We start from the raw sequence: 25373 nt of genomic DNA, 5'->3' as shown, positions 1-25373 counted from the left end.
TAAAAATTTAAACAATAATATAAAATAAGCATAATATTAGCCATTAGGTAATGCCTATATTTTTATGCAAATGTTTATAAAACATCATTATCATTTATCAGTATTGTTTTATTAGCTAGGTAATTATGTTTCTATATATATTAACTGTCTACAGCCAGATCACTGAATCTGTTTTAGGTCATTGCCGACCTGATTATTATATTATGTTTTGATTCTACTTATACATAAACTTGTGCAATGAACATCAACGATAATAGTACTTATATTGTATATTATGTATACTTAATATGATTAGGCATAGACTAGCAGTATACCAGGCGACAGGCGTTGACGGTAGATAAATGAAATCGAAATGTGAGACCTAGCAGCACAGAAGAACTATATATATAATTTATAAATATATATATTATAATTATTATTAGAACCCGAACAAGTTTTTTGACGTAACGATTTGGTTTTAACTAGAACTCAGGGGAGACTATATAAAAGTTTTAAACAAAAAGTTCCTACGTGCTAAGGCACCTCTCCCTAGTTACCTACGCCGATGATGATAGCGTACAAGTGTATACCTATTTAATTTAGTTTTGGTATTTGGTACATCCCGTCGAAGGTATACAGGTATTTTTGAAAATTGTATTATTTTATATTACTTTTAACGCGGTGAATGTTGCGACATACTGCTGGATACTGTAATAATGATATGTATAATTACCGAAAACAATATTGCATAATTTATTAGTCGATATTATATTTGACTTTAGAATTACAATGTGCCAAAAACACCTATGAATTCGCTTCTGTCAGTGTCTACTGTCTATACGAGTGTCACATGGGCGTCTCCAAACAATTTTTTTAAGCGTGATGGAGGTAAAATTAATTCAAAAAATAAATAAAGTTTACAATTTATATATCCATAGTACATTATTATATGTTTGGTCATTATTACAATTAGATATTATAATTATTTTTAAAATTACAAATTTAAAATTCTAGGGGAGCAAGTGGCCCCGTCCTGCAACCCCACAGCCCTGGGGTCTGGGGACGCTCACAAGTGTCACATATATTACCTGCAGTCACAAGTTTTATTCAATCGTTTATATTTACTAAATCGATTTTCAAAGGTATATTCATAAATGTATGGATGATGGATCAAGATTATGGATCAATTGGATCAGCGAGAGGTTTTCATCGTCGGTTTGTTTATTTTGATTAGTGCAAGTAGACGTTGCAAAGACCTTTCTGTTTTATGCGGATAGACACAGAAATACAGAATAATATTTTTACAATAGGTAGGCATGAAAGGCAAAAACGCGTCTTTACGTCGACTGTCGGTCTCGGCACACAGCGGGAGAACGGGTCAATATTATATTATTATTTCTACGTTTATTGTTGTCGGCTGCGTGTTTAATATGGTAGGTACCTACCTATGTACAGGTAGGTCATGAACTCGTGAAGAATAAAGATAAATATAATATTATATAATATATTATCCTAATTCTTCATGGTAGCTATAAGAGGTATTACTTATACCAGTTATACCTACGTGGCCGTGTACGGTGTGCATTGTGCAGGTAGTGCGCTTCCGATCGGTTTGGTCGAAATATTATTATTATTATTATTGTATTCTCGCCGTACACCTGTCGCGGTCGCCCCGAGATGGCGGTAGGTACTTGACGTTTGGTAAACCGCCGCGCAAGAAGCGATACGAATATACGATCTGACACCGTCTCCGTCTCGCCGTCTCGGTCTTCAGTCGTCGTGACTCGTGGGACCGGTTGATCGTAATTCGTAGCAGGCCGCAGTCCGCGTTCATTCTTCATCGCGTCGGCACATTATTGTATTTTGTGTTGCTGGTGAGCACCGCACGGCACGCACATTGTACATGATCGCCGTCTTCGCGATAAATGATTATGTCGCCAACTTTAATCACGACCGTCACCGTCCTGTTCACTCTGTTGTCCGTCCTCCCGTCACGGGTGAGTATCGTGGAGACGCTCGTCCACCGCCGTTGGTAGCTAATATTTTAGTCGCCGATTTTTTATATGTTTTTTTTTTTTTTTTTGAATCTTATACGTTTTTATTCTGAAAAATTGGTCAGCCGACTTGCGCGTAGGCGGTAGTGTCCATCGTCTTACATATTATACGTGTTTGTCGTGTTTAAATTTTTCAAATTAGGTATACGAGTATAATATCTTTCGATGCGTTTCTGATCGCACCTCCCTCACGCCGCGATCGATCAGTTGCATTCTGCATTTCTGCTGCATTTCCTATGTACACATCTACTCGTATTGTTAAGACACAGTAGGTACACTTTAAGATTGGTTGTTTATCTCAAGAGTTAGTGATTGTGCAGTTGTTAAACAAAATATTTTTCTTCTCGAGAACACCATCTAGATTTAGATAAGTCGATTCTTGTTTTAAGTATTTATTATCACAAAATCGTCTTGCGTCTATACTCTTAGCAGGAGTTAGGACGTCAGCGCATTTTTTTCTTACCCTGACCCTCATGCAATATAGCAAATTGTACGTTCATAATAATGATTATAATCATAATAATTACTAAAATTATATTGAAATTTTCTTATATAATTAAAAGGTAAGATTTACCTAGGGCATCTCATGCGTGTTATTATATTTTTATTTTAAAGCAAGTTATGAGCAACTATTAAGATGTACAAACAATTCATAATTGTGACACTCATAACTTGTTTAAGAATTAAAGTATAAATAAATAGCCTATGGGGCAATAAGATGCCCTAGAATTTAAATATTAATCTTACCTTTAAATTGTATAAGAGTTTATTTCACTATAATTTTATAAATTATAATTATTATAAATTTTATTAAATTATTGTGAACGTATACACTTTGTTTTGTCGCAAGAGAGAAATATATGCACTGACATCCTCTTCTAAATCCTCGAGGGCTGCATTAAATGGCACTATTTTCCAATCTTGAAGAACGGCGAGATCCTGTTAGTGATTTCTCTTAACGTTTTTTTTTAATACAGTCGTCTCTCGTCTTATGTGCAATATAATATAATAACTGCTGTCTGTTGGTATCAAATGTAATTGGTAATTAGTAGGTACCTAATACCTATACATGATGTCTAGTGTTTACTGTAAACTGTTGTGTATCCGTATTAATTAGAATACTGGCGCATGTGAAGTCTAGTCTACACATACACGCACTTGCTTTAATATTATATTATATGTAATCATATAAACGCAAATATAGGTAAAATTTAAATGGTACCTATAAATAATTTAATTCGCTAATATTTCTAGCCGTTGTATATTATCACTGAATTCCTGTGAAATTATCGGATAATTATAATCGTGTATTATGTTTATTATTTCTTTACAAATTTCAAATTTCATCATTTAATCGTGCTCCTTCGCTTTATAGGATTTTTCGATTTTTAAATCGAAATGGTAATGTATAAAGTCAGTAACTATCGGAAAAAAAAAATAGTATTTATACCTAATATATATAATAATCTAATATAAATTTGAATTTGAATAACACAAATTGGTAAAAAATTCAGTGGCGTAATTGTAAGGGAGGCTAAGGTATATTTTTGCCCCAGTTTTAGATATATCTAATCTAACCTTTTTAATAATTAATTCTTGTATACTTTATAACAAATAATCAATTTCGGTACCCAACTATACTAACTACTTAGTACCTTCACCTACGAATTGATTCCTAGCCATAAAATAAATACCATAAATCTTAACTTGTGTTAAAACAAACAATTTGGTAAAATAAAATAAAGATATATTGACACCAGTGAGGTGGAGGCCTTAGGAATTTAATTTTGGTTATCCAGATTTTGGTCCACCCCTAGTTTTTCACTTAGTTACTCCACTGGGTATGTTTATACATATCATGCAATTCTTTATAATTGGTCTGTCAAAACATTTTGATTGTAAATAGGAATCTATAAATATAGAATATTGTTGAAGAAAAAATCAGCATTTGCCATATTTTATACAAATGAAATATGAAACACTGAAAAAGTAAACGATTTATTTCATGCTGACTATTATTTCAATAAAATAAAATTAGATAATTTTATTTAACACGTTACCATTTTACCAAATTAATTATAACTGTATAAGTGACACTGAAATAGTGTGGTGTGGCATTTATTTTTTATCCGAATAACATAAAAAATATTCTGTTTCAAAATCGTGTTATTATTTTTAAGTTAACATTGTTAAACAATCTGAATTTTGTAAACAATTAGCCACATTATTTGTCTTGCAATTACCTAATATTTAAATTTAGGTACATTATACAATTATAACTATATTTTAAATTAAAAAAAAAGATATGTACCTATTTATAAGAATACTCAGGATAGTAACGTGTTAAATAATGTTGAAAACTTAAAAATTCTTTGTTTACTATTGATCACATAAACAAATTAATCCAATTTGTATTTGTTCATAATTTGTCCATATTTTATCTAATTAATTAATTATATGTTTCTATACCTAATAATTATTGTATAATATGTTGCGTTATGGTAAAATTACCGTGTGTAGTATTTTAAATATTTTAACAACTAAGACATATTATAATAGTTTGGTTTTATGAAAACTTATTTTTATAATTTTTATAAAACCGTTGGTTCTTGAATAATCTTAATTTTTTATACCTTGATCACAAAATGGAATATTCCGAGAATAGCGAATTGTCAACAATACGTTGACATTCTATACAGATTATTTTTTATAAACAAATATTAATGTTAAAGGAATCAGCGTTAACTCTGCAGAATGGTTTTGATATTTGAATTTATTATGAATATACACCTAACATACATTCATTATTCATAAAAGAAATCTCGTATATATTATGTATGCATTTTGTTCCTTCGTTTATGATAAAAATCATGATTTCATGCTTATTTTATTTACCTAGTTTTTCCTTGAAAATGTGATGTATCCAACTACTCCAACTACGAAGTATTTAATCTTAAAAGCATGCCAGGTAATCTGTTTAATATTTAATGTAATAGTTGAGTTTATCAAATATATTATACACTCGTTTAGGGCAGGATTGGATAGTCTCGACCCTTCGAGAAATATTTTTCTATCGGTCCGTAATTTGCTATAGAATAAGCCCATATTGGACGAATTTTAGTATTAATAAATAGTAATGATCTTATCCTGTTTGTTGACTGTATAGTGTATACTACTATTATAATATAGCTGTCATTAAAATCGTAACGTGGGCATTGCGTCAAATTTCTCATACTAGCACAACATTTAAGCGGCCCTTCGAGATTTTTTTGAATGCTTGACTGGCCTATCCGAGCCTGCACTCGTTATTTCAAAAACGTTAAAGTTTTTGAAAGTATTTGTTTTAGGTAGGTACTTATATAATTTTGTCTTGAAAAATAACGTTTTTCCAAAAAATATTTATTTATTTCTATTTTTTTTTAAGTTTTTATAAAACATTTTTTTAAATTATTTATTTATTTATTTTTTTTTTTGATATTGACAAATGACAACATACATTTTTGGTTTCTTATTCCATTTTTAAAGCAGAATATTTTCTAGAGTATTTCGATATTGTATAAAAATTGAATTTCGGATAACTATAGTGTATAATTATTATTGAGTATAAACTTATAGCTAATAAGTAGGTACTTAAAATGTTGATGAGCTGAGTGTAATTATTGTATAGGGATACCTCCCAAAATATTTGTTCACTACTCTGATTATATCTAAATTTTAATTACTATTACAAGTTATAAGTTATAACTTAATACTAAAATACTTTGCTAATAATTAACTGTCCAAAATTTGATTTTTATAGATCGAAATACCTATTTCGATTTTTGAATAATATTTTGCGTCGGGATGTGAGATTAAAATGGAGGTTCTCGTTCAAAAGTATTAGAAACCTTCAAGAAATGATAAAGATATTTTTTTCCAAAAACATTGATTAATAACAAATTATACTGATGTAAATGAAATATTTTCAAAAACGTTTAGTGTTTTCTGCTATAATGAGTGTTTTTCGTTAAATGGACAATCATGTATAGTTCAACTATAGTAATAATATGTATACTTGAATCTAAAAACATTTTTACTATAAGTACCTATGTTTATGTGGTTAATGGCTATGCTCCATTTAAATATATTTCAATTATTAATTATAATTTGTATTTTTTGACGTATGAATATAATTAAGTTTAATCAATAATTGGATAGTTTAAAATGCATTTAATTTTTTAAATGCAGTGAGGGTGTGAGACTAGATATTGTGATAATGTGGTTATTGGCAATATGATATCAAATTTAATGATATCATTATAGAATTTCATAATAAATTATAAGTTATAATCAATGGCATGTGCATATTAAACAAACATTATTTTGTTATTGTTAGTGACCTTTAGGTCCTAGGAGCTTGGACGACTAAAATGAACTGGTTATAGGTGTAGGTGTAGATTGTTTCTACAGTTGTATATTATTTTTTAATAAATGTATGGGTAGTACAATATCCACTGTAACTAGTTTTATAATTGTTCATAAATAATGTATTTTGAAATGTTATTACCTACCTATGCAAAATTTCGTTTAAATATATTTTTTTATGAAAATGAATGTAGCATAGTATAGTTATATCGTTTTCATGGAATATCGCATATATATTAGCTAGTTTCTATCTCCCAAATTATATTACTGTATATTGCGTACGAGACCCTAATTTTTGATAATAACGCAATTGATCAAAATAAGTATCATATTTTAATACATAATTCATACTATGTTTTCAAATTAATAATAATCAGTTACGATTCTGAAGTAAATAATGCCATATTAAAATGTTTGTACGTAATTTGGTAATTAAATTACTGTTGTATAGTGATAATTATTTACTATGGTAGTATGGTCTATATCCAAAATATTATTTACAAAAATTAAATGTTTCGTTATATCGCAGGTGATAAATCATTATTTTTTAATTTGCTAATATTTTAAACGTGTGACATTTGTTTTTAACGTATTGCATAGATTATACCTACCTACCTATAAGTAAAACAAAAAATATTTATAAAAAGTGTTTACAAAAACATATACCTGCACGTCATGATTAACATGTATAGATAAAACGTTACTTGTAAGTAGGTACTCATTACTCAAATTTATAGAGGCGCGGATTATTTTAAACTTAACAACACACGATAGTTTTATGTTTTATCGAGGTGTCCGCGCAGTATAGGTATAGAGGACCTAATATACTTCTATAGTTTTATTTAGTAATTTACTCAAAGAAAAATTTTATTTTAGGCTAATGATACTTGTATATGGTACGGAGAATGTGAGCGAAAAGACGAATTTCGACCACTTAATTGCCGTTATGATGGACCCCCAAAACCGATGACCGACCTAAAATCTATTGATGTTCTAAAAACGTGGTGCCCTGATTTCATACAAGATCATTCAAAAGGTAAGTCAATGCTAGCTATAACCATTTTTTCTTTTTAAATATATTTTATTATATAAATTATGAGTAAGTACCTACTTACTTTAATTGTGATATAATTTATGTCATAAAACATGATTTAAATAATACTGCTATTTTAATATAATTGCGATTTCGAATAGTATATACACCTACCTAAAAGATAATAGTTATATAGACGTTATAGATAATAATACTTTTTTACGAATAAACCATAGATATAGTTATAAATATGAATGTTATGCATATTTACTGAAAAAAATTTAAATTGTATTTATTAAGGAAATTTTTTTCTTATAATCAAAAAACAAAACTAATAGCAATATATTATGTGAATAATGAAAAACCTTGTACCTAACTAAGTATATAGGTACAAACTTGAAACTAGAAGCATAAACCCATGAAAGTTCTTTATTTCTATTCCACATATATTCTATATACCATAAATAAATGGAATTTATTAGATATACTATTAGATAGGCACCAATTTTATGCATAGTCTATTTTATTAAACTAATACTTATTTGAAAATGCATTTGTTAATTTATTATAATAGACAGTAATTTGTTTGAAAATTTTTTAATCAGCTGGATCATATATTCATGTTAAAAAAAATTATTATTAAATAAATTAACCTTATACGTAATTGTTATTTTTTACTGTAGCTAATATAGCTATATAGCCATAGGATGCCTAGGTATATCTATATATATTTCAGTGAAATGAATGAATTATGCTATTAAGTAATAAAGTAGGTATGTCAGTATTACTTAATGAGTAATAACTGATGAAATATTCAGGTTAGTTTGAAAATTTTGTTTATAAAACCAGTTACTCTTCTTATAATAATGAATAATCTTAGGTATAGAAGTTCCTACCTATTTATTTATTTATTTATTTACCTCACAATAAACTGGAAGTTGAAGGTAAATTAAAAAGCTTAAATTAACAATAATTACATACTTCAAGTACAGTCTGCACATTTCACATATATGTACGAAATATAATCATATATAAGTAAGTCTACCATTAGTCATTACTGTTGTATACCTAAGTTGAATATTGTTGTTATATTGACACATCATATAGAATTAAAATTAAAGTAACATACAGGGTGATTCTTTTAAGTGGGTACACTAATTATCTCGAAAAGTATTGACTTTTTTCGAAATATATTTTTACATGGTTTCAAGTTGTTAAAAAACCAACCTTTTCATTAAAAAATTATATTTTTAAATATTTCTTATCCTTATAATTTTTTAAGTTTTTTACTTTTTTGAATGACAACATAGAGTTATAATTTCATATTCCAAAGCAGAATATTTTTCTAAGTATTTTGATTCATAAAAATCGAATTTAGGACGATTAGTTTATGAGTTATATGTATTTAAAGTTTAGAAAAGCGGAGTAGCGGACAAACACTTTGCAGGGTAACCCCGTACCACTCCACTCTGCCAATCTAAACATTAAATACTTATAACTCAAAAACTACTAGCCCTAAATTCGATTTTTATGAATCAAAATACTTAGAAAAATATTCTGCTTTGGAATATGAAATTAAAACTCTATGTTGTCATTCAAAAAAGTAAAAAACTTAAAAAATGATAAGGATAAAATTTTTTTAAAAATATAATTTTTTAATTAAAACGTTGGTTTTTTAACAACTTGAAACCATGTGAAAAATATTTTGAAAAAGTAAATACTTTTCGAGATAATTAGTGTACCCACTTAAAAGAATCACCTAACACCTTGTATATACCTACCTATCCTTCAATATTTATTGAAACATGTGTATTTTATTTTACTTTTTAACTCCATAGGCTGAACTGTATAATATAGTATATTATATATACCAGCGATTCCCAAAGTGTGTTTCGCGGAACATAAGGGTTTTGTTGGACAATCTCAAAGATTCCGAAAGATGTACGTGATGAATAGGTACTGGGAAATTTATTAATTTTGCCATAAAATATTCGTTTTACTTTGAATTTGAACAATATAAAACCATGAAACAGTTCCATTCTTTATTTCTTTACATAAAAAATATTAAAAGTTGATGTATATTATAAAATCTAAATAATATTTTAATTACAAAAATCTTGATTTAAAATAATTTTTTTAATTACTATAAATTATAATAAACGATAATCATGAACAGTTTATATAAAATATTTTTTGGAGTATTGGTTTTTCAATAAATGTTTGTAGGTAGTTCTACGAAACTCGAAACTTTATCCTTAGGGCATCGTGGTCGTAAACTCGTAACAGTTTGGGAACCACTCTAATTTTTCCCCAACTCTTTTAAGGCCACCAAACATTTTCAATTTTGTCTTCTTGAATGTACCAACTACCTTTATTTTTCTATCAGAAAAGTTAGAGGTTAAAAATCGAAACTACTATTATCGAGTAGAATGTAAATAGACAAATAAAAATTATAGCTAAAAACACATAAAGATAAAATCAATAAATTAATCTCTCCACTCAGGATCTAAAACTGAACATAATATACCTACCTACATTTTATGAAACACCCGAAGTAGACAGTAGTTTACTAGTTTACTACTTTACGTTCAGTTGTTTAGAAAATGAAACAGTCGAACCTCATTATAATACAATTTTCATCTATAGTATAAAAATCGTCCAGATTTTATTATTCTTATCATTGTTATGCGGACATTATATTTTTTATCTTCTACGGTCAGTTCGGATGCCGTAAGTATATAAATATTTAGCTGTAAATCATCATACATTATGTATAATGTATACAATTTATATTTGTTACTTAAATGGTTATACGCCGAAACCTATTTACATTGAATTTAAAATTTTTAAATAAACATGCTATCGTTTATATCATTCTATATTTACATGACACAAATAAATTCTACAATATAAATTTACAAGTTCTATCCATAATGCAAGGCTAACATTTAAAACATTTAAATATTTTATAATAAATAGTTACTTACCTTATTATTTTAAAAATCAAATATTATGTATGGGTATCAATTAAAAACAAAATTTACCTATCTATTGTCTAAAATAGTTTGCAAATTTAAAATCGTTCAATATAATGATTTAAAAAAAAGGAATGCAAGTAATACTTATAGATACTGAAACAATTATTAGAATCACTTGGTAATTGGTAATGAAAATTCAGTTGTAAAATAATAAGTACTTACCATTTTACTAATATGTTGTTTAGATACAGGTATAAGTAACTATATACCCTATTACAAAAACAATTTATTTAAATTTATTTAAAAATAAAATAAAATAATACATTTTGAGATTAAAATATGTATTTAACAATTTAAGAATTTTTATGTTTTTATTTGGTATAAAATTTTACCCATATCGCTATTTAAAAAAAAACCTTTATGTATTATTAAAATTCTAACTTTATAATATTTTCTGGCTAAAGTAGGGATAGATATTGCAATTTCATAAAAATAAAATTAGGTATCACATTTTTATAGGTAATGTCTTGAAAATAATATAATATGTTAAAGATGATGAGTTTAGAAAATTGCTATAAAAATGTATAATATGCATATTAAAGTATTGTATTTCTGTCTTTTGAAGAGTTTACATCGAAAAATATCTATAGTAAATTTATAAACTAAAATAAAGCTTACTTAAATGAGATTAATGGGTTATAAATTATATAATAGAGGTGTTCCCATAAAATTTTTTTAAGAGTTTATTATATCATCAAATATAAACATTTGATACAATAAAAATATTTATCTTAAGGTTTATAGGAGTAAGTCCGGTAAAAACCGTGTCAATAATATGGAAAAAATTTTAAACTAGATTTCTTATAAATATTTTCAACATCTTGTCCATTTAACTTAATCAGGTCTAAAAATACTACAAGGGGCGTTTCTGCATCGAAATATGATAAAATATACACATCTAGTGTGCATTTGGTACTCATCGTTGTCGATTCGTCCACTGTTAATTGTTATGGACAGTTATGGTAAATTTTGAATTTGACTGTATAAGACGTGAAATAAGTCTTTTGCACATCTTCTTTGCAATGACATTTGTCATTCGAGTGGCAGTTAATCTGTTATGACGTAAGGAAGAGCCTAAGTCTAAAATTGCTTTGTTGCAATTTAACAAGCCTTCGCGTTTAGAATTCTATCTCATATTTTAATAAAAATAGCTCTTTAAATTCAGTACTATTTCTAGTTATACAGTATAGGACAATTTATTAAGCTAAATGTTAAGTTTAATAAAACTTCTCAAATACAAATATTATGTTAGTAAATTAAAATTAAATGTTAAACGTGGTTGGTCACACAAAGTACAATCGTATTATAAATGTTACGAGTTGGTGCAGGTAACGGATAAACGCATTAGTATAATATCCGATTATGATTGAGAACATACGCACATACGCAGTACCTATGCCTACCCATAATATTGAAAAATAGTCTTGATAGTATACGGCATATATGTATAGTATACGGTATACCCTATGGAAACACTCCTGGTTATAATATTATAATAATTAATAATATTTATGTTGCATAATTTTCGGTATAGAATTATTTTGATTACCTCTGATCGAATACTTGTTTATTAGTATCTTCGATCTTCAAACATTGAAACCAACATGAATGCTTATCTTAGTTGATATTCTAAGTTACATTATATAGATTTTAAGCACCCATAAATAGTTTAAGTATAGTAGCTAGACGCGACTATTTCTTTTTTTATATAATTTAGGAATGAATATTTTTTTTAACATCCAAATGCCTAAATGTCGGTACATCTTGTTTTAATTTATATCGAATTTATCAGTATATAATATTCAATTTTAAAAATAATTGGATGATTAACGAGAGCATGTTTTAACAACATTAAAGTTTTTATTATTATTTGAGAACTTTAATTTACAACAATAAAATTCACAATTCTTGATTAGTTTTTTTACGAAATAGATAATTTTATTGTTTTCGTTGCAGTGTTTGTATTTGAGATTAACTAATTTAAGCATAAATAATTTAGCAATGTTTTGATAAATAAGAATTAGGATTATTCTTCAACTAACCTACAAACAAGGCCGTAGCCAGAAAAATATTTCGGGGGGTAGGGTGGGGGGGAGAGAATAAATTTTATATTTATACGAAAAATTACCGTCATTTATCAATTATAGGTTCGCTATCGCTTAACGTCAATCGTCCAAAATCCGAAGTACCCCGAAATGGAATTTCTTGCCTACCAATCATTATTATAGTATTAACTATTGGACAAAGTTTTTTTTTTTTTTTTCTTCAATCTGTTTTTTTAAACCTACATCAATATTTGTTGAACAATATTTGGTTGTAAGCCCCGTTGTACAGATAAAAAGTGTTCAGCAGATTCTACAGATTTTTTATGGTATAAATTATTTGAATGTAATTGAAAAGTTTCCAACGCATTTTTCCAGTTTGAAAAACTGTTTAAAACCAGAGCCCCTAATTTAACATGATTTCCTTTTCCTGCACATTCTCTAGCAAAAACTACACAGTATTTGCACAAAACGCCATTTAATAGATCTGAGTAGGTTAACCATGAATACTGATCCATCCAATGACGTTGAAATCGCAAATTTCGTTTTCCACTCACGGGAAACTTATAATCATTTGGAGGACACCAAGGGTTGTTTAATAATTGTTCTTTGATACTCAACTCACTAATACTAGCACTTACAAATTTTCCAATATCAAGCATACTAAAAGATTTAACCACTTCTAACTTATTGTACTGACTTTCAACTTGCTCATGATTGTTAGAACTTATAATTTCTAAGCTGTCAATTTTACGTTTTTTTGATTTTGGTTCTGTAGAAATCCAAGATGATAAATTGGATTGTGAAGATTTATTCATTTTTAAAAATAATTAACTTTCACGTGGGTTGGTATTTAAATGAAAAATTCACGAACTTTTGATGCAACAAAACAGATATATACCGAAAAAATAAACGTCGTGTGTACGATTTAATGCACTCCGTGATTACTGACAATGGCATAAACAAAATCTGTTATACGGCTCTACTGACCATCGATTACCAAAATAATTAAGATTAGATACTGTAGGTATTATGTGAGCTATACATTAGGTTTTAAGAAAGTGCATTAAGATTAGTTATCGTTTATCTAACACAATATAAATATAAAATATACCGTTTTATTTATTTATGTGTTTTTTTTATTTTAATTAAGAAAAGCCCTCGGCGACATCGGCCATTGGGAACAATGAAATTACATTATTTACATCTATAATTTACAGAATTTACATTAAGTAAATGAATAAATAAGTTATGTGTTTTAATAACAGTGACACGTATAAGTTTCAAATATAATAGGCATTTAAAAAAAACTATTCAAACTATTTAATATTATTTCAAAAAAAATTTCGGGAGGGGGGGGGGTCTGAACCCTAAACCCCCATGGCTACGGCCTTGCCTACAAATAATTAAAGATTATTAAAAACGATATCTTTAAATATGTAATATTATGTTTAGTTACGTATTATGTTTAGTAATATTATGCTTAGTTAAATATTACTTTTAGAAAAAAAATGAGCAGTGATTTAATTTGAATATCTACCTACTTATTTGTGCGTCTATATTCTATAAATCATAATATCAACAAAAGTCAATTGGATTTATCCATACACCTATCTAGTCAATATTGTGTAGTAATATATTATGCATATCTTAAAAAATACGATTTAGAGTGTACATTTTTTCCTATTTTAAAAATAATTTACTTCATAAGAGATTAAGAAATTATTTCTAACGTTTTAAAAATCAATTTTTTTTATAAATAATGTTATCTGCAGTGACCAAGACTCGTTTGTGATTGGGTGGGGGAGAAACGGAAATTGATTTATGTAAACTTAGTCTTTACATGCTATGGCTTAAAATAGCGATATATATTTTTATAATTAATATGTTGGACGTCATATCTGCATGACGATGTGTGTCTTATATCAACGCATAACATAGGCATATGATAGGTATAGGTAACAATAACTTTATACGTTCAGAATATTCCGTTATTCCTTTAATTTTAATAATTCATTTACCATTCACCTATCGTCAAATTTTAAGGTACCTACCTCTAAATATTTTTTTAAATATTGAAACAATTTACGAACATTTTAAAAACTTAACAAATAATTCAGAATTCTTATTGTATTAATGTTATATTTACTATAAATATATAATTTTTTTATTTGATTTAATTATAAACTTTCATACCACTGATGGAGTAGAATTTTTATTAATTTTTTTCTATATTTGATATTTAATTTATTTTTAGCTAATACTTATACTAATTGTTACACAATAAAATAAATAAATATTAAATCTTTAACAATTTAAACTCATTACAAATATTATTTTATTTTTGAATAAAATGTATATTATTTTGTTTTATTAGATGGAGAAACTCTTTATACGTGTTGTGGAGTCGATCAACTTTCCACATTAAGCACAAATATTCTAAAGGCTGCAAACTTCTTACACAGATGTCCGTCATGTATGAGAACATTTGGAAGATTTATCTGCGAGTTGGTTTGTTCACCAACGCAGAGCCGATTTATGAATGTCACCAAATTGACGGAAAACGGTCAGTACAATTTTACTAATTTGGTTAAGATACAATATTCGCCTATTTCTAATTTTTTCGAATGAATTCATGTGTAAAGTAAATTTTTGAATATTATTTCCATTTAATCTCGGAGATAGAAATTCGTCATTGTCCACTTTTATGAACAACTGCGCCATTACTGTTTAACAACCAATTCAATTAATATTATGTCTGCTATCTAGGCACTTCGATAAAAGAGTTGGATTTTTATATTTCCGATTCATATATGCAAGGCGTTTACACTTCGTGTAAATCAGTGTCAAATCCGGCTACTGGTGAATTAGCGATGGATATTATATGCTCAGGAGCAATAGGTTGTTCTGCGTATAAGTAAGTAGGAATAGTGAATATATAGTTCAGTTATTTTAGTTTACATTCGGCCCGCTCAGAATCTAAAAAGTGGACGTGTGAGTATATAGCTCATCTGTTGTTAATGTATAATAGTTTTTGAATTTGCCATAATTGTATAATGTGAGTTAAATCAGAATACAATGATAAATCATTGTAAACAAAACACTATTCTGAATTAACTCGTTTGTCCTATAGATTCTAGTAGGAATGGGTTAAATGTATAACTATAATTTAAATCCATAACTTACCTATTATTTCTCGCTTTTCTATGTGACTAAGTTATAAAATATTTTTTTGTTTTTTAGATGGTTTAAATTCTTAGGAAATAATGCATATCTAGATTTCATCATAAATTACATACCAGTTGTAAAAATTGAAAATCCCCAACAGTTTGTAGGTCCTGTAACGCCGTGTAATCAACCGGTAGATGTGAGTAATGTATAGTTATTGTTCATAATAATACATTATTAAATATTTTGACTTTCAGAATCTTACTACTGCTTGTAGCTGCATGGACTGCGAACAAAGTTGTCCATTGCCAGATAAAATAGAAGAACCTCAAAAATCGTTGAATATAGCAGGCATTAAAATTGTAACTATGTCGTCGGTAATTTTGTTTTGTTTCATTATGTCAACATTTGCTGGATTCATTTGTATTAAAGGTATTTTATAATTTAAGTGCCTATTACTTATATAATACATATACATACTATTATTTTTGTGCCAAAATAAAAACAACGCTCTACTTTATAGTTGTCAGTAAAATAATAGGAAACTATAATTTGTCAATATACAATCCAACAAAAACCTAACTGAGAAAAAGCTGTTAGAAAAGTCTGTTTAAGTAGTGAGATATTTGCGATATTGAATATCATTTCTTTTAGCTGGCTTTTGCATTGTAGGTGACATCTTCTAACTTCTTAGGTTTAATTATCATAATAATATGGAGTATTTGACAATAAGTTTTTGTTATTCATAGTTCATTAATTTAATGCCATTCATGCATTTAGAAGTTAGAACTAGCATTAAGTTTGAGAAAAATGCAATTTTTAGATTTTTATTCTTACTTTACTCCCTATAAAACCTACCTTTGTGCCAATTATAACGTTTCTATCTATACTGGTAGTACCTTATAATTTTTATGATCGTTCGATCAGCTACAAACTTTGAAGTGCTCCATTTTAAAAAGGCTTAATATCAAGGTGTTAAACTTGTACTATGTCCTGAGCTCCTCAAATGTAATTTAAATTTCAAATTTCAAAAGTCCATCTTAACTCTTAATAGGAAGTAGAGATATGAAGGTTGGAAAAATCGGATGAACCATTCGTGTAAAGATACACTGGTATTGCTGACACTTGGCCAGCTCTCTACCGTGCTCTCAGATTTTATAATATTCATTTACTAGCTTTATAAGACCTATAATTATGTTTCAGGTGTACTAATAAATAGGAACAAGAAAAAGAATGATAAACATAAGTACATAATTGCAAAACATACTAAAACGAAACATAAAAATATATTGGAAATTTTTTTTTATAAAATTGGAAAATGTAAGTATAAATGAATAATACGTATATTCAGTAATAGTTTATTTATTTTCGTAAAATGATAAGTTCTATGTAGTAATTTTTTATTGTTTATAATTTTGTTTATTATTTATTATAATTATAATAGATATTGCGAGTAGATCACATATTTCAATTATGGTGTCAGTGTGTTTGATTACCATATTAAGTCACGGCATTCACTACATAAAGATCACAATCGATCCAGTAGATTTATGGTCATCTCCAAGTAGCCAATGTCGACAAGAGCGTGAATATTTTAACACAAACTTTAAGCCATTTTTCCGAACAACACAAGTTATTATCGTGCCAAACGGAGTTGGAGATGTAAATTTATTTCGAAAATTGACTAATCAATATTAAAAAAACAAATGTATTTAATATTTTAGGTACTTTATAACACATCTGAAGGATCATATACATTTGGACCTGTGTTCAACCGTACTTTCTTGATGGAAGTCCATAAATTACAACAGCAAATTGAAACCGTAAGTTTTTTGTAAACGTTCAAATGGCATTAATATTATATTTTAATGTACACATTTATTTAATACATTATATTATATTTTAACAGTTAGGAAGTCCATACAACGGACTTGAAAAAGTGTGTTTCGCACCACTTGTATCTAAATTCAAAGGTCCACCAAAAGTTTCGGATTGTATAGTACAAAGTATTTGGGGCTATTTTGGAAACAAACCTTACAAACTGAATCGACCTACTAACCCTGACAGTTATTTAGAAAAATTAAAACTATGTTTTCAGTAAGTAAAATATTTAAAATTATTTTTGTAAAAAGCTAATAACCTGTGTAGTTGATGCTTAACAAATAAAAAAATATTTTAAATTCAAATATTTAGGTTTTTAATAACTACTAATTAGTTACTATCGTATATCATGTACATGGTATAAGATTACTATAATGATATATTGGTTATCTGTGAAAGCGTGAAAATTCATCTAAATATATATACAACAAACAAACAAATTTAATTTTTGTTTTTGTATAATTTTCTATTTGGTACCTATAGAAAAGGTATGGAAAGTAAAAATGTATACCACCAAATTTATTACTTGTAAATTTGTAATATTGACCCTTTTAAAGGATATTTCCTCCAATAGTCATATAATATAACTCAGTATTTCCTATTTCATTCAATGTTAAACTGCTTGATATTTAATTATGCGTTTAGTCATAAGACTAACTGTGGTCATAAAAGTTAATACTAAAGTAAAGCGTCTAGCTCTATACCTTTATTAAAGACACAATATAGTACTCTACTACTCTAGGTCTCTATAGGTACATTCTTTTGATTACAAAATATAAAGATCAATCTTAAAAACAAATTAATTCTTTATAAAACATTGTTAGTTCCTATAAAATTAGACCAAGTGTCCAAGTCCTAATCATAGGTGCAAATAGTATTTGAGATTTAAAGGGGGAAGCCAAAGCCCAGGTCTATGTTTATACTGGACTCTTTTTAAGACTGTTCTGGTATTACAAAACCTCTAAAAATGTAAAACCACTAATTTTGTAAGGGCCAGTTGTACCGTCTACGGTTAAACTTCGATTACGCTTAATCAGCTGATAACAGATTTTTAACCGTACAAATTCGGCCGATTAAACTCCGGTTAACTTTAATCAGAGACGGTACAACTGCCCTAAATGTGTAAAATCTTCAGTTTTTTTTATTTTGTGGGAAAAAGAGCTTAGTTAAGCATGGATTAGTCTGAATGCCTCCCTGTTATTTGTGTCTATAGTTCTATGGGATACTGTCGCACTTGCCACACAGAAAGTCTGATATTTCCAATCAATAACATTCTACTTTTCAAATCACATTTTTCACTCAAATCTGCATAATATAAGAATCATTACCCAAGAAGCTCCATTGTCTGAATATTTTTTTAATTTCCAATCATCCATACTAAACCCCTTGTTGAATGTTGAGGTACCCAATGTAATTAAACATCAATTTTAAAAATGTGTCTCCGTTGAATTACTGCTTTCTTCTTTTATTTATTTTTTTTTCTATTAAATTTCTTAATGAATTAATTATTTGTTTAATTTTTTGCAGTAATCCGTATAATCCATTGTGTTTAGCACCTTATGGGGGTCCAGTGGATCCATCTATTGCTTTAGGAGGTTTTTCCAATTCCAGTGAACCGATAACTAAAATGTCTCCTTATGAAAAAGCGACATCATTGTTATTAACTTTTGTACTCAACAACCACAACAGCAAATCGTTGTTGAAAGACGCACTGGAATGGGAAAACAAGTACCTATAGCTATTTGTATTGTGTTGTACATTTTCCACGATTTGTGTATTAAAGTGGACATATTTTACAGGTTTTTGGATTTCATGAAGAACTGGACTATGGTTTCAAAACCATCTTTCATGGATGTAGCTTATTATTCAGAACGTTCTGTGGAAGATGAATTGGATAGAGAATCACATTCTGACATGTCTACAATAGCTATAAGTTATTTAGTCATGTTTTTATATATAGTCTGCACACTTGGATGGAATAAAATCATACTAAGTTTTTTCGGAATAGTAATTGTTATATCATCTGTTGTTTGTTCAGTCGGTTTTTATGGTATAATCGGTATACCACTATCCTTGATCGTGCTGGAGGTAATTTACTCTACATAAATAAAATATATGATTATTGTTGTTATTAATGTTTTGATTTCTTCCGGTTTTAAGTAATATTTACTTTTCATACTATAATGTTTGTTTTATCAGGTCATACCATTTATCGTTCTTGCTGTCGGAGTTGACAATATATTCTTAATCATTCGAATGTATCAACAAATTGACATGAAAGAAGACGAATTAATTCCCGATTACATCGGTCGTGTTTTAAGCAAAATCGGACCGTCAATTTTCATCACTACTCTTGCAGAAATCACATGTTTCTTTATTGGCAGTTTGTCAGATATGCCTGTTGTTAGATCTTTTGCATTATATGCTGCCATGGCTTTGGTATTCAATTTTTTGTTACAGATGTCTTGTTTCATAGGTTTATTAGCATTGGATGCTAAACGAGTAAGTATTATACCTACCATATACTTTAAAAATATATTATACCTTTATTATTGAGCATTTATTGAATACTTTTCCAAGCTTGTGTACCTATCTACTGACTTGTATTTATTCATTTGTCTATTCAGAAAACAGTTAAGCAAGAAATTAAAAAACAAAGTTTAGTATACAACATGTTTCAAAATGTGTACGTTCCAACTTTAATGAACAAATTTGTCAGACCATTGATTGTATTATTATTTAGTGCTTGGCTTTGTATGAGTATTGTGGTTATTCCAAAAATTGATGTGGGTCTGGATGTCGAATTAACTATGACCCATGATTCTTATGTGCTTAAATATTTTAAAGTAAAGTATCCAATTAATATTAAATATTAACTTTTATAAACTAATTTAATTAAATATTTATTGTTTATAATAGTTTATGAAACGTTACTTTTCAACTGGACCCCCTGTTTATTTTGTGGTCACTGACGGGTTGAATTTGACTGATGTTAATAGTCAAAATCTTCTGTGCGGTGGTATTCACTGTGATCAATATTCAATCACTAATCAAATTTACAGAGCTTCAAAAACGGCAAATTTGTAAATGATTAATGTGAAGATTTCTCTGTGATATTATCTAACCCAAATTTTATTACTTTTTAGAACATATATAAACAGACCTTCCACATCGTGGATTGATGATTATTTTGATTGGACTGCTCTTTCAAGTTGCTGTAAAGTTACTCAGAACAATAGTTTTTGTCCACACAGCAATGATGATTGTACAAGCTGTAATATCATTAAAAATGAATGGGGTCGACCAAATGTTCAAGATTTTGCAAAATTTTTACCATATTTCCTGAAAGATAATCCAGATGAAAAATGTTCGAAAGCTGGACATGCTGCTTATAGCGATGTAATTATAAATAATATGATAATACCTAATATTATTTAATTTGTGGTATTCATTTTTTATGCTAATTTATTTATTTAACATACATATTAGGCTATTTCTTTAAAAAACAATTCAACTGGACCAAATTATTTTATGACCTTTCACACTGTCTTGAAAACATCTAAAGATTATTATGAATCAATGCGCTCTGCTAGATTAATAGCAAATAATATGACTAAAACAATTAAAGAAAAAATTCCAAATACGACCGCTGTGGTGTTCCCGTATAGGTGAGTTTTCACCAATTAATCACATTTATTATTATAATTTATAAAACTTGTTAATATCTGATTGTATTTGCAGTGTTTTTTATGTGTTTTATGAACAATACTTAACCATATGGCAGGTATGCGTTCAACATTTAGTGTTATCGTTTGTAATGGTAACATTTGTAGTGTGGACGTTTACTAATTTTGAAAAATCTTCAGCTTTTACTCTTTTAATAGTTAACACAATGATAACAGTAGACTTGTTAGCGTTTATGTATTATTGTGATATTTCTCTTAATGCAGTATCGTTAGTAAACATTGTAATGGTGAGTAATATAAAAACTTAAACATGGCCTAATTTAAAATATTATGAAACTGTATCTTTATTGTTTAGGCAATAGGAATAATGGTTGAATTTTGTGGCCATATAATTTTTCACAACTCAAAATCAATGATCTCTTGCCCAATTCAACGTGCTACTTATTCTAGTGTAGAAGTTGGAAGTTCGGTAAATACATAAATTTTATATCTAATGTATCTACTTTTATGTACAATGTACATAATAAAAGTAGGTATGTCTTATTGTTGTAATGAGTGAAATTTGTTGCATTGAACATAAAAATAATGAATGAGTTAGTTCTATATTATGTCAATTAATATATAATATAGATGCATATTTTTGATTAATAGGTGTTCTCTGGCATAACTATGACAAAATTTGCTGGCCTCGCTGTACTTGGTTTTGCAAACACACCAGTGTTTAAAATATTTTACTTCAGAATGTACATGGGTATTGTTATTATTGCTGCCTTGCATAGTTTAGTATTCCTGCCAGTTTTACTAAGTTACAAAGGTATTCTGAACTATTAATTTATTAACTAATCAATTATATTTTGACTAATGTATTTTTATGTCTCAGGTCCAAATTATGTTCAGGTAGAAAAGATTGATAGCACTAAGAAAAAAAATAGAAGTTGTAAGCTGCAATTGTTAGAAGTGAATGAACATTGACGAAAAAAAAATATCAATAAGTATAATCACTTTTATTTTTATGTAACTGAAAACACCCAAGTTAATTTTATTTAGTTACCTATTAGTCAATGAAGTTAATGAAAACTAATGTTAAGTATTTATTATACAAATGGTTTTACAGATAACCTAACTAAGTTTAGATGATTTTGTCAGGAAAACTTTATAATTAATAAAAAAAAAAAAAAAACAGATAACCAAAATATTTTAATTTACTGATATTAAAAAAAAAATCCTGTGGTAATTTTTTATGTTAGAATAATGCAATTCTCTTGAAATGTTAACTGTTAATTATAATTTGATTACCTATTATTCATAACTCAATTTGATTTGTGTTTTTAAATGGTGAATTTTTAGTTTGGATAATAGAAAAAAAATTTACTGAATAATCTAAGTAATATAATTAATGATTATAGAATTAGCAAATTTAGTTACTTTTAATCATTGCTATCTCATCAGATAATCACTGTTTTAAAATAATAATTTGCAAGGGTATAACATTATATTTGAATTAATAACTTAATTAGTATTAATATAATTTATATGATAAATTTATTTATTCTTATGATAATCTAATACAATTTGTTTTGTACATTGTAGGTATTAGGTAGGTAGGTTAGGTTGGCTTATCTTGAGAGTTAATATAAACCATAAAAAGAGATTAATTTTGATTAGTATGCAAAAATATGTTTTTTTAGTACTTATGGGTTGATTGATGGATGCTTATAAGCTTTATAAATAATTATGCCATAAGCATTTCAAAAACATTGGTGCCTCTAAATTTAAAAAAAATTTAGTTTATATTAGAAATGATAAGTTAGCTAATTATGTAAAATAATATTAAAATATTATACTGTAAAATATTATCTGGCCGTTTTAAATTTTTAATATTATATTAGTTGAATGGTATACATATACACTTAAGTAATTCGGGAAAGCTTACTATTTATATGTTATAAAAATGTATTTATTACTGGGCTAGTTTATATTCTTTTTGTATTAACTGAAAAAATGAAGTATTGAACTACCTATAAAAATGTGTAAAAAATACTTAATGTGACAGTTTGTTCCTATTGTATCTTTTTTTGAATTGTGAGCTTTAAAATTATATTAACATACTGTATCATTTATTTGTCAAATGTGATAAATGAAAATATCATCTTTTATTATGATTATTAATGCTTAAATAAATTTGTGTCTCATATTAAATCGCACTTGATTTTTTTTTCCGTTAAAATTAAATTTGTTATACCTTGTTTGAAGAACATTTAATACACTAAATACATTCTACTAAATACTATTATACTAGCTGTTACTAACAGTTGAATTAACGTACTGGTTTAGTTAATTTTTATTATTTATATAATTTACATCATGAATAGATAAAAATCCAAAATTTGTTGTTTTAGAAATTTAATTTAAATAAATTATATGCCTATACTTAGAGAATAGAGTAGTTTCCTATTTAAAAAACAGTTCAACCAAGTGTGGTTACATTGAAAGCATATAAAAAACTGAAATAATAACTAAAAAAAGTTTGAATATTTGTAATGATTTTTTTTTTTTTTTTTTTTTTTTTTCGTTTTATTATACAATCTGTAAATATATTTTTACAATGAGTATAAGTGTTGATAAGAAATAGAATAAAAATAAAATAAAATAAAATAAAAGGGACTGATGACTTGAGTGAAGAATCCATCCAGCGATGGAACTTCTTGAGATTGTGAATGGGTTTTATTCAGTCAGGAGATCCCGACACCATTTGCGTTTTAAACGTCTTCCAGGGTCACCTGGGATTCTGGGAGTAAATAAGTTTGAGATTAGAGGATTGCGGTGGTTGAAGAGATTTGAATGGAATCGTTTATACAGAGTTTTGGCTACATGTTGTACTGTTGGAATAGAGAGGTCATTATGGAGTGTATCATTTGAGACATAGAAGGGTGCTTTGGTAATTTGTCGAAGGCATTTTGATTGAAATGTTTGAATTTCCTTTATATTCGATGGTTTGGCCGAACCCCAAAGTTGTATACCATATGACCATATGGGTTTTAGTAGTAGTTTGTATAGAAGTACTTTGTTGCTAAGATTGATGTGTTTAGATGTTAGAAGGAAACGTAGTTGACGGGATCGGTTATTCAGTGCGATACGTTTGGTGTGGATGTGATGGGCCCAGGTTAGTCGACGGGGTCCAAGTGGAGGCCGAGATATCGGACATTTTGTGTGGGTGGGATGGGTAAGTCATTAAGGGTTATGGTAGGGCAGTTCCTTGGTCTTAAAGTGAAAGTGCAGTGGGTGGATTTTGACTCGTTTATCTTGATTCCCCAATCTTTATACCAGGTTTGGAGTAGATTTAAGTGGATTTGTACGAGGTTGGACGCTATTTCTGGTTCTGAGTGAAGCGCCATAATGGCTTTATCATCGGCAAAATCGCCTGTGATCGTATCATAGGCGTGCTCAGGCCTCTTTTTCAGGGTATGCAAAAGACTGCCACTGGCGTGCCCTAAAAGTTATTTTAAGAATGTAAAATTCTAATAATTTATACACTTACACAATACACAAATGTTGAAAAGACTTACTGTTTAATTAAAAAAGTATTGTAACATATACTATGACAAAATATAAAAAGTATGTATTACACAAATACTTGATAGTTAATAAAATAATAATTAATAACTAGATATTTCAATTTACTAATAGCACCCGGCCATAGGTATACGTCAGACGGAAGTTAGCATAACAATCGCCCTATTATGATTTTAATACGTGAATCAAACGTTGTCACTGCCGTTAGTCTGATATCATTTCTATCATTTTTTTAAATAATTTTTTATCATTATAAATTTTTTAATATAATAGGTACGTACTAATTATTTTTCTTGTGCATAAAAGGTTTTTTTCTTGTGTCGATTTTCAAAGAGCTTCAGGGTATGCAGCTGCATACCCTGCATACCCCCTGCGCACGCCTATGGATCGTATGGTTAGTTGTGGGTTGATCGGAAATGTATAAATTAAATAAAAGTGGGGCTGCTACGGCACCTTGGGGAACTCCAGCATGGATGGGATTTATTTCAGATAAGGCTGAACCAGAGCGCACAGCA

The 25373-nt window shown here is 28.1% G+C and overlaps 1 protein-coding gene across 1 annotated transcript; it reads left to right on the top strand.

The window, feature by feature from the left end:
* Positions 1 to 1746: 1746 nt before the first annotated feature.
* Npc1a (Niemann-Pick type C-1a) lies at positions 1747 to 23414 on the top strand. The gene is made up of 21 exons (XM_089223955.1): positions 1747 to 1976; positions 7314 to 7473; positions 14928 to 15116; positions 15320 to 15467; positions 15794 to 15917; positions 15976 to 16150; positions 16922 to 17038; positions 17163 to 17380; positions 17443 to 17541; positions 17628 to 17815; positions 19127 to 19327; positions 19399 to 19687; positions 19799 to 20101; positions 20227 to 20445; positions 20519 to 20682; positions 20746 to 20998; positions 21089 to 21267; positions 21341 to 21572; positions 21641 to 21754; positions 21937 to 22099; positions 22166 to 23414. Exons 1-21 carry the CDS (start codon positions 1905 to 1907, stop codon positions 22255 to 22257), a joined length of 3699 nt encoding a protein of 1232 aa, XP_089080081.1. The 5' UTR covers positions 1747 to 1904; the 3' UTR covers positions 22258 to 23414.
* Positions 23415 to 25373: the final 1959 nt, after the last annotated feature.

Source organism: Diuraphis noxia, unplaced genomic scaffold (assembly GCF_037042655.1).
Source record: "Diuraphis noxia isolate RWA-SAM2 unplaced genomic scaffold, SU_Dnox_SAM2 contig0003, whole genome shotgun sequence".
Classification (NCBI taxonomy): Eukaryota; Metazoa; Arthropoda; class Insecta; order Hemiptera; family Aphididae; genus Diuraphis; species Diuraphis noxia.
The sequence above is the reverse complement of the archived record's forward strand: the minus strand, read 5'-3'. Positions and strand labels throughout refer to the sequence as shown.

What these genes read in the sequence shown, in the direction of transcription:
- Npc1a (XM_089223955.1), top strand. Translation starts at nt 1,905, where the DNA reads ATGATTATGTCGCCAACTTTAATCACGACCGTCACCGTCCTGTTCACT. An exon ending in AAATTAAAACTATGTTTTCA is followed by an intron (nt 17,816 to 19,126) that starts GTAAGTAAAATA and finishes AATTTTTTGCAG; the next exon opens with TAATCCGTATAATCCATTGT. An exon ending in TATCCTTGATCGTGCTGGAG is followed by an intron (nt 19,688 to 19,798) that starts GTAATTTACTCT and finishes TTGTTTTATCAG; the next exon opens with GTCATACCATTTATCGTTCT.